General features: G+C 36.0%; 1 protein-coding gene across 1 annotated transcript; it reads left to right on the top strand.

The window, feature by feature from the left end:
* Positions 1–1,779: 1,779 nt before the first annotated feature.
* Positions 1,780–10,508, top strand: LOC133292580 (peroxisomal nicotinamide adenine dinucleotide carrier-like). The gene is made up of 11 exons (XM_061491008.1): positions 1,780–1,995; positions 2,072–2,167; positions 2,250–2,324; positions 2,493–2,623; positions 2,763–2,817; positions 7,604–7,756; positions 8,230–8,298; positions 8,386–8,493; positions 8,623–8,691; positions 9,136–9,190; positions 10,027–10,508. Exons 1-11 carry the CDS (start codon positions 1,909–1,911, stop codon positions 10,215–10,217), a joined length of 1,089 nt encoding a protein of 362 aa, XP_061346992.1. The 5' UTR covers positions 1,780–1,908; the 3' UTR covers positions 10,218–10,508.
* The last annotated feature ends 593 nt before the right edge of the window (positions 10,509–11,101 follow it).

The raw sequence follows: 11,101 nt of genomic DNA, 5'->3' as shown, positions 1-11,101 counted from the left end.
ATATTAGAGAGATCAGAGAGAAGAAGATACAACAAGAGCGTGATAGGAATTGACAACATTGATGCTGAGATGATCTCTTATCTACTTAAGGGGAAAAAAGACAAAAAGATAAAATTGATATGATCAGGTGGAAGCTTTATTAATATATTTTAATTTTTTAAAAAAATAATTTTTTTTTTAAAAAATTAAAAAAAAATTAAAAAAATTACGAAAATGTCATTTGACCGTGTCGGATACGGTCAAATTTGCGTGTCGAAATGGTCAACGTGTCGGAAAAAGTCAACCGCGTGTCCGACACCGTGTCGGAGCGTTTCGCCGTGTCGGACTCGACCCTTCCTATTTTTACAAGTGTCCGTGCTTGGACGGTGCTCGTTCAAACGAGTGGATATACAAACAGTTACATTAATGATTAGAGATTCTTCTTCAGTCAGTTACTAGATTCCAGATTATGATGAAGGAGCCGTGCATAACCAACCACCAGGATGCAAACTTCATTGGTTGGGAATTTATTCATTATGTATAGTTCAAAGCAATTATATTTTGTTTTTCCCTTTTCTTTTACCTTTGAATTTTACACCATATAGATCTAAAATGTGTCAAACTGTTAATATTAGAAATGCATCCAAATTAAATTTCTATTCAATTTCTCTTTAATTTAGCATTACTGATGGTTGTGATGTTGTAGCTGATGGAGTACTACTGTACTAGTGATGATGGCAATCTGATTGAAAAGCTCAGTGTATTTTAATTTTAACAAATATAGTTAAAACACCTATTGGAAAAGTGTTTAGGCCTTACTTTTTTTTTGGGTACAATTTAGGCCTTACTTTTAACAAATTTAATTTCTACAAAGGATCTGTTTTTTAATCAAATATGTAAACAAAATTCTCGCCGAATGCGTCAGTTTTTTATTAATTTTTTTCCCCTTTAGGTAAGATACGGTATGCAGTATCAGTACGCAACCAGTAATTTTGAAAAAATTTAGAGTCCCGTATATTTTTCTCTACACGAAATTAATTCAATTATGTTTAAATTATGTACGTTTTTCAACTGACGCACGAATTAAATATTATTTAGCATATAAAGTCTATCAATTTTATTTGGAATTTTTACGTATAGAATGTATTTTTGAATAACTTACTGATTGAATGAAAATAAATATTATTTTATTCTATTTATTATTTTTTTAGGTGTAATTTAAAGGTGATAATAATTATCATGGGTTGAAATCTCTCAAGGTGAAGATTCATTATCCTGATCCTAATTTTTAAATCTCTCAACCAAAAAAAATAAATAGAATGATAATATAATCTAAAAAATAATATGAGAGTTGATAATATGAGCTCAGACGTATAAATTAGGTCCGAATATATAATTGTCAAGCCTATCCCAACTGAAAAGATATTCTTAAAAATGTGAAAATAAAAAAATAAAAAAACATTTTTATTTATATTAATGAAAGGAATTTAATTTCTAGCGGTGTCTAACTACCAAATCAGCTTAACACCTACATTACAGTTACACCACAAATAATAACCAATCTACAACTAACTAATTAAAGGGTTTTATAATAGTTATGTTGTAGGAAAAATGATTGTATAATGTTATAGATATTCGTTTTACGTGTCATAATTTTTCTTTTTTCTTCAAAAAAATATGAGCACCACAAAATATTGAGCGTGAAAAAAAGTGTGTTATGTGACGTTAAATGAAATAAAACCCCCCTACTTAAAAGCTTTAGAATTCACCAAAAGAAAATTGATCATAACAAAACCGACACAGTTTCACTTACTGAGCCTAGTGGCCATGTGAAGTCAAAGTCTTGTCATCTGTTCTTTCTGGCATATGTATTGTGAAGTGAAGCTCTTAACAAAGTAGTAAGACACAACAATAACAACAACAACAACCATGTCAGAATCAAACGCAATAGCAAATGGTTTAGCTGGTGCAGGTGGTGGTATTATTGCTCAAATCATAACTTATCCTCTTCAAACGGTACCCAATCTTTCTCTCTATCTCTCTACCTTGCTTCTCCCTTGGTCTCTATAACCAATTCCATTGTTATTTTCAGGTAAACACACGCCAACAAACTGAGAGAAATCTCAAGAAAAACAAGCTAACTCCTAGTACTGTTACTGCTCCTGGTACTCTTCTTCAGATCTTTCAGGTGCAAATTTTGCTCTTTTTTCTTTTGGTTTTGTTGTGTTTATCATATATATTTTTTAATTATATTTATGACCCTTTATCAGGTTATTGGAAGTGAAGGGTGGGGTGGATTATACAGTGGCCTCAAACCTTCTCTTCTTGGAACCGCTGCTTCTCAGGTTATCAATTTTTAATTTTTAACTACACCCCATGTTAGTTTTTTTTCTGATTATTCATTTATTATAAGATGTAATGTTCAAGGCTTAACTTGTGTTGTGTTTTTTGTTTTTTGTTTTTCATTGGGTTGTTGGGTTGCCATCTAAATGTTTATTTTTCAATGCTGTTAGGGAATTTACTACTACTTCTATCAAGTTTTTAAGAACAAGGCTGTGGCAATTGCAGCTGCTAGGAAAGTCAAAGGGCATGGAGATGGTACTGTTGGAATGTTTGGTTGGCTTGTTGTGGCTGCTATTGCTGGGTGATTAGTCCATCATGCTACTTTCATTTAAATGTTACATTTCAGAATACTCATGTCTGTGTTGTGTTGTGTGTGTGATAGTTAACCCCGCTTCCATTTATTTGATTGATATTCTTATTGCAATTTTCTTACTCTGCAGGTCCTTGAATGTATTGTTTACAAACCCAATATGGGTTCTAGTAACTCGTATGCAGGTGCTTTCAGATATTTCCAATTACTTCTTGGACTATTTTATTTGAAGTTTTACAGTTTTGTAAAATGTAATTGGGATAGGATTGATTGTGATTGATTAGAATTGATTGTGATTAGGATTGATTAGTCATCGCTTAGTCATCGCTTTGTCATTCTTAGCGATTCTTTCTTGTATAAATACTCACTCATGTAAATTATTCAAAATCAATATACAGAAACTTCTTTTCAATATGGTATCAGAGCGGGTTCGTTCCTACCCTAATTCAAATCTGAAATAACCATCCAAACACTTCCATCACCGTCAAACACCTCCTAAACACCTCCTTGAATCTGTCCAACACAGAAACCTAGTCTACTGACCTCCGATCAAGAAAGTGAGGTGACCATTCGACTCAGAAGGATCCGACGAGTCGACCGCCGCTGGACCCATCGCCGTCAACCGCCGCACGCGCCGCCACGCGCCGTCACACGCGCGGCCAGTTTCCGGCGCGTGAGCTCCACGCGCCGCCTTCCCAACGTCTTTTTCCGCCGCGACTTGCACAGACCTTCTCGCCGGCTTCTCCCCTTCCTGTTCCAGAGGTCAGATCAAAAATTTACAAAACTTGATTTTTCATCAACGGTCAACCCTTCTCTTTCTATTCATGGCTTCCTCAAAACACTCTTCCTCTTACTCTGATGGTGTCTTTCTTAGCAAGACTAAGTTTGAACAACTTCAGAGACTTTTGACTCAACCTCCTAAGGCCACTAGTCATGTGGTCCAGCAAGGTACAGCTTTCCATGTTGATAGTCAAAATCATTGGATCCTTGATTCTGGAGCCTCTGATCATATGACAGGTAATCTTGGCTTGTTTTGTTCATACACTCCATATTCTGAACCTTCTCGGGTCAAGATCGCCGATGGCAGTTTTTCCCAGATTGCGGGACACGGAACCATTAAACTTTCTGAGCTGATTACTTTGACATCAGTTCTTTATGTTCCTTCTCTGACTTGTAATCTCATTTCTATTAGCAAGCTCACCTCTGAGTTGCATTGCTTTGCTAAATTCTTTCCACATGGTTGTGTTTTTCAGGAACAGGACTCGGAGAGGATGATTGGCAGTGCTAGAGAGGATGGTGGACTTTACTACTTTGAGGAGGATGTGACTCATGAAGCTGTTTTCGTAGAAAAAAACTCTATGTTTCCTTTTGATTCATGTAATGATGTTATGATGTGGCATCGTAGGCTAGGCCATCCAAATTTTATTTATCTTCAGAAGTTGTTGCCAAACTTATTTATTCATAAAAGTCCAAGTTTGTTTTCTTGTGATATTTGTCAACTTGCCAAGCATACTCGTGCTCATTATCCTTCTAAAGTTCACCATGACTCTTCCCCATTTTCCTTAATTCATAGTGACATATGGGGTCCAGCCCGTGTTAAAAATATTTCAGGTACTCGATGGTTCATTACCTTCATTGATGACCATTCTCGAGTCTGTTGGGTGTATCTTCTAAAGGATAAGTCCGATGCTGCATCCGTGTTTAAAAAATTTCATGCCATGGTTCAAACCCAATTCCAAGTTGCTATACAAATTCTTCGTACAGATAATGGCAAAGAGTATTTTAACTCTATTCTTGGAGAATATCTTTCCCAACATGGCATCCTTCACCAAAGCTCGTGTCCTGACACACCCCAACAAAACGGAGTTGCGGAAAGAAAAAACCGACATCTCCTTGAAGTTGCTCGGGCTCTTATGTTTACCACGAGTGTTCCTAAATATCTTTGGGGAGAGGCAGTTCTCACTGCCTCGTATCTGATAAATCGAATGCCATCTCGCATTCTGAAATTTCAGTCTCCTCTTTCTAGTCTTGTTCGTATCTTCCCTTCCTTCCGAGGTGTCTCCTCCTTACCTCTCAAGTTATTTGGTTGCGTTGCATTTGTCCATATTCCCTCCCATCAACGGTCTAAGCTTGATCCTAAGTCTCTCCAGTGTGTCTTTATTGGTTATTCTCCTACTCAACGTGGCTATAAATGTTATTCACCCTCTCTTCGTAAGGTCTTTGTCTCTATGGATGTCACTTTTTCTGAAAATGACCATTTCTTCCCCTCGACTTCTCTTCAGGGGGAGATAGGAGTAGATGAAGATCAGTCATGGGAACCTACTGGTGCCACGGTATTACCTCTAATTTTGGAAACAGGGGGAGCTACAGAATCCTCACCATCAGGAGCCTCCTCAAAATGGGGACAAGTTTATAGCAGGCGAAAGCCTCCTCAAAGTGTGAATAACCCAGAGCCTCTACACTGCCAGGATTCTGAACCATGTTCTAGTTCCAACACCCCAATACTTGAGTGTCATGGTGAAAATGATCTACACTTGCCCATTGCTCTCAGAAAAGGTACTCGATCTTGTACTACTCATCCTATTTCTAATCATATTTCATATGGAAAGTTGTCCCCAGGGTTTCGTGCTTTCAATACTATGTTGGATAGTACAAAGATACCGAGAAATATACATGAGGCTCTCAATGATCAAAAATGGAGGGATGTTGTCTTTGAAGAAATGAATGCTTTAAAAAGAAATGGAACTTGGGAGATAGTGACCCTACCCAAAGGAAAACAGGCAGTAGGATGCAAATGGGTGTTTACAATAAAATTCAATGCAGATAATAGCATCAACAGATACAAGGCAAGATTGGTTGCAAAGGGTTTCACTCAGACTCATGGGATAGATTATCATGAGACTTTTGCTCCGGTTGCTAAAGTCAATACCATCCGAGTTCTCTTATCTCTTGCTGCCAATCTAGATTGGCCTCTGCAACAGTTAGATGTGAAGAATGCATTCCTAAATGGTGACTTACATGAAGAAGTCTATATGGATCCTCCACCTGGTTTTGAAAAGGGAAATGGATCAGTGTGTAAACTAAAAAAGTCTCTATATGGATTGAAACAGTCTCCCAGAGAATGGTTCGACAAATTCACACAAGCAGTCAAAAGAAGAGGCTTCATTCAAGCACAGACTGATCATACTCTCTTCCACAAACACTCTAAGGATGGTAAAATTGCTATTCTTATTGTATACGTAGATGATATAATTCTTACAGGTGATGATATTGAGGAATTGAACACCTTGAAGAAATTTCTAGCAGCTCAATTTGAACTCAAAGACCTTGGCACTCTCAAATATTTCCTTGGTATGGAAGTTGCTAGGAGCAAAACAGGCATCACTCTAACACAAAAAAAATATGTTCTAGATCTTTTGTTGGAAACAGGAATGTTAGGGTGTAAACCTGCTGAGACACCTGTGGAACCTAATACCAAGTTAGGTATTGAAGATGGGAATGAGGTGGATAAAGAACAATATCAGCGATTGGTTGGTAAACTAATCTACTTATCTCATACGCGTCCTGACATTGCCTTTGCGGTGAGTATGATTAGTCAATTCATGCACTCACCCAAGGAGAAGCATCTTAGTGCAGTCTATAGGGTGCTTAGATACCTCAAGAATACTCCAGGAAGAGGATTATTCTTTAAAAAGGGGTATAAAAGGACAATTGAAATCTACACTGATGCAGATTGGGCAGGCTCATCAGTAGACAGGAGATCTACATCAGGCTATTGCACCTATGTGTGGGGAAATCTTGTTACTTGGAGAAGCAAAAAGCAAACAGTGGTTGCTAGAAGTAGCGCTGAAGCAGAATTTCGAGCTTTATCTCATGGAGTTTGTGAAGGAATCTGGTTGAGAAGACTTCTTCAAGAGTTGAAGATTTCATATTCCCTACCAATAAAACTATATTGTGACAACAAGGCAGCTGTTAGCATTGCTCAAAATCCTGTGCATCATGATCGAACAAAGCACGTGGAAGTTGATCGTCACTTCATCAAAGAAAAATTAGATGATGGAAGTGTGCGTTTGATATATGTTCCAACCAAAGAGCAAACGGCAGATATCCTTACCAAGGGCCTACACCGTCCAGCATTCGAAGACTTGATTGGCAAGTTGGGAATGATCAATATTTACCTCCCAACTTGAGGGGGAGTGTAGAAAATCAGAATCCAAACATGTTTCCGTTTTTATTTCCTATTAATTAGGATTGATTATGATTGATTAGGATTGATTGTGATTGATTAGAATTGATTGTGATTAGGATTGATTAGTCATCGCTTAGTCATCGCTTTGTCATTCTTAGCGATTCTTTCTTGTATAAATACTCACTCATGTAAATTATTCAAAATCAATATACAGAAACTTCTTTTCAATACATTCTATGATTGTGGCTTGTAAAAGTAAACACATTCTCAAAATTACAAATTAGCAGTAACATTCCTAGACTTTGTTTTTTTGGTGAACATTAACACTCCTATACTTGGATTTGCATGGATGCACATGTTTTTAAACCATTCCATGTACAAACTGGGTTATGTTGGGTCTAAGAGAAGTTCAATACTTTACCACTATGTGGCATAGGAACGCTTTTTGAGTACTACCATCGCACCGGAAATTGAGTGTGACAGTGTATTTTACACTATGTCTTACCGGTAAGACCTAGTGTAAAATACAAAAGTAGTTTTTTTTTCTCTCTCCGGTACAACACAAGCTGACATGGCGCATTTCTATTGGCGGGATGTACTTGCGATGGTAGTATTGAAAAAAATTTCGTCGCATAGAGCCAAAAGGGGGAACAATCCATAGACTTTGAATGCTTAAAACTAGCCATTATCCAATTTTCTGATGCTACCCTTAAACTTTGTATCCATGTTTTGGGTCCACTGTCAATGTCAATAATGTGTGACATTTTATATATTGATTCTAGACACATACTCAAGCAGAAAGAAAAATCATGGACGAAAAGAAAGAAGCTTTAAGGAGGGCTGCTTCTGAAAGCAGCTTATCAGACTCTACATTACAAGACAAATTGGCTGAACTGCATTCTATAAAACCTCGACCATTTGGAACTATACAAGCAGTTAGTCTCTTGCTTCTTTTTCCACTTTCTTTCTTTGATTATTGCTTATTCTTTACATTGGTCAGGGCATGAGTGAGGATTTTCTTCATGTTCTTGATCTTTTCCCTTTTCTTAACCACTAGATTTACTGCTTGAAAAAACAAACTTAAATTATCAGATCTTCTTCTGCTGAGATTTATTTTTCAAATCTCAGAAAATTTCAACTTCTTTATTTTGGGAAAAGGTTTATCGTTTCACATTCTTCATGCTCCAATGTTCATGTCATAAACCGAAAATATGAGTTACCTCATGAAATTGCATTCATGATATTTCATATTGAATTGTAGATTTGTTACTTTGTAAGAAAAGCATAGATTATTTTTAGGGTTGACTAGTACTTTAAAGTGTACCATACCTAAGATTGTCATATTTCCTGTTACATGAGCACTTTCACTTTTGTTAATGCTGATATGAGATTCTGTTTTGGGTGAAAGGTTAATGAAGTCTATGGTGAAGCGGGTATAATTGGATTTTGGAAGGGTGTCATTCCTGCTCTTATTATGGTTAGCCTCATCATTTATTTAATTGATGTATTAAGTTAATGTTTAATGTTTATATTATCTTTATATAACTAGGAATTTTCATTACAGGTATGCAATCCATCAATCCAGTTCATGATTTATGAGAGCACATTAAAGCATATAAGGGCAAAACGCTCTGCTAAGAAGCAGGGAGATACAAGTGTAACTGCTTTGGAGGTATAGACTAATTTTAAATGAAAGTAGAAAGTATGTTATAGGAGAACATTTTATTTTGTTTAATGTCACTTGTCTGTATATTTTCTCTTGTTGTGCATAACAGTAAGCATCCTCTTGTCCTTCAAAAAGGTCTTTTTGGTGGGAGCATTAGCAAAACTTGGAGCTACTGTCTCAACATATCCCTTACTTGTTGTCAAGGTAAATTCACCAATGGTTCCTTCATTTTCTCCTTAATTGTTATTTATTATTAAGGTGATAAAACCTTTTCTCAACTTCACCAAAGCAGATATCCCATCAATCTTCATATTGGTCCACTTTTGCCTGAAATAACTTTTCTTATAAACAATTTTAGACTGCTATATTTTCAACTATCCTGATTTTTTATGGTTTCTTTACATTCATCCCATGCAACCAGAGTTTTCTCTGTTCCAGTCTTGCTTGCTGTAATCTGTATGCAAGTGACTATTCAGCCTGCAAATGCTCTAACAACTGAGTTGAATTTGTTATCTTGCAGTCTTGCTTGTAGTAATATCTATCTAACTGACTATTCTGCCCAGTCTCTACTCTCAAACTCGCATGCACAATAACACTCTTGTATATATGTCTGATGACTCTTGATACATCATGTTTCTTTGAATGCAGTCAAGGCTTCAGGCAAAACAGGCGATTGGCGGAAGTAACTCATTAAGATACTCAGGTTTGCTTTTAGATAGATGCAGTATAACTTAATTTGCCTTTGGACTTTTTAAATGTGTGTATATATATATATATGTGTGTGTGTGTGTGTGTGTGTGTGATATATATATATATATATATATATATATATATGTATTTTTCATTATTATCTCCATTCTTTCCTTGGAACAAGTTGTAAGGTTGCTTGAGTTTTTAGGAAACAGTTTCTTTGACCCTATACCCCTAAAGTTGGGGAGGCTTTGTGAACTGGGATTTATCCTTATCGGTATCTGGTTGATAGTGGTCATTGAGTTTCTACTATTTGTTTTCTGTTAAAGCTGTGATCACTATCTTGTAAATTGTGCTTCATTAGTTGCTGTTGTAAGTGGTATATATTCTAGCTAAATCAAAGAGGAACAAAAGGGGAGCGAAACTGTGCTATTTTATTTTGAAATTCATGTTTTCTGTTTCATTTTGTTATTTTACTTTATTGTTTCATGAAGAGTTTTGAATTTATCATCATTATGGAGAGGATTTTATTGTCCCATCTTTTTCATCTCAGGCTTTCTTTCCCTTCTACTTATGTGATATAGAGTTGGTTTTCTTGACTTTCCCTCTAACTATATTACGGTTTCAACTCCTGTTTATTTCTTTTGCTTATAATCTGCATATTTCTTGACAATTATAGTGCACTATTTCTTCATTTTTTTGGGTGCATACTTTTTCTTCATTTTAATCTCCAACTTCAGTGTCTTTATGCCTTTCGCTTACTATCTTGCAATATCAAAACTAAGAAGAAAACAACTATGTTATTTGTCTTCCTTTATGTCAAAACCTCATCTAATTCCATCAATGCAGGTACTTTTGATGCAGTATTAAAAATAATCCGTTATGAAGGATTGCCTAGCTTTTATAAGGGGATGAGCACAAAGATAGTGCAGAGTGTTTTTGCAGCTTCTGTTCTATTCATGGTCAAGGAGGAGCTTGTTAAGGCTTTCATGTTGCTGGCAAAAAAGAGCAAAAAAGTTGTAGTAAATTTGAGTAGTTGACTTCTTTACCATGTGGAAGGGATAACTCTGTCCTAGTTTGCCTCTCCCTATTGATTATTCACAGCTTGTGGTGAGGGAATGATTCTTCACTCTTCACCAATAATGGATATATACAATACCACAGGTCTCCCAAGAATTTAACCTGTTAGGTGAAGACAATACATGAATGGTTTTGTATTTAATTTCTAACATGTTTTCTCACGCAAGAATTATTTAGATTTGAAGCGTGGACAATGCAGTGGTCTATATACATCTCTAACAATTTGTTACGAAGTGCCGCAGATCCCTTTTGAAAATGTCACATAACTTGTGTTCAAGATCAGGGGAACTTTCAACTTCTCTGTTAAAAAGAGTACCTTTCTTGGTCTCTGTTTTCATTGTTCAATCAGCCTCACACAAGGTCTTTTTATACACAGTACTATAATTTGAATATGTAACAACTAATTAAGAAATAGGAAACTAACTTCTATTCCTATCTACATAAAACTGAATAACAATTTGATCAGCTAGTACACAGATGTTTAAATTTGAATTTAAAATATCATGATTTAAGACTCCCCCTCAAGTTGGTGCAAAGATATCCATCATGCCCAACTTGCCAATTGCTTCTTTGAAGACTTTTATAGGGATAACTTTAGTCAAAACATCAGCAAGTTGATTTTCTAATATGATAAATGAAAAGTGAATTATTCCTTGATCCAACTTTTCCTTGATGAAATGTTTATCCACTTCAACATGTTTAGTTCTATCATGTTGAACCGGATTATGTGCAATCTCAATGGCAGCTTTGTTATCACATTGCAATTTCATAGGTTGTTCATAGCTGATTCCTAAGTCTTTAGAACGCTTTTCACCCATAGTAATTCACAAACTCCTTGTGCCAT

This window comes from Gastrolobium bilobum, unplaced genomic scaffold (assembly GCF_033153095.1).
Source record: "Gastrolobium bilobum isolate Gb01-03AN ecotype WA unplaced genomic scaffold, APGP_CSIRO_Gbil_v1 utg73968, whole genome shotgun sequence".
Taxonomy (NCBI): Eukaryota; Viridiplantae; Streptophyta; class Magnoliopsida; order Fabales; family Fabaceae; genus Gastrolobium; species Gastrolobium bilobum.
The sequence above is the reverse complement of the archived record's forward strand: the minus strand, read 5'-3'. Positions and strand labels throughout refer to the sequence as shown.

Coding starts and splice junctions, on each gene's coding strand:
- LOC133292580 (XM_061491008.1), top strand. CDS start 1,909: ATGTCAGAATCAAACGCAATAGCAAATGGTTTAGCTGGTGCAGGTGGT. Junction 2,325..2,492: donor TTGGAACCGCTGCTTCTCAG/GTTATCAATTTT, acceptor CAATGCTGTTAG/GGAATTTACTACTACTTCTA. Junction 7,757..8,229: donor CATTTGGAACTATACAAGCA/GTTAGTCTCTTG, acceptor TTTGGGTGAAAG/GTTAATGAAGTCTATGGTGA.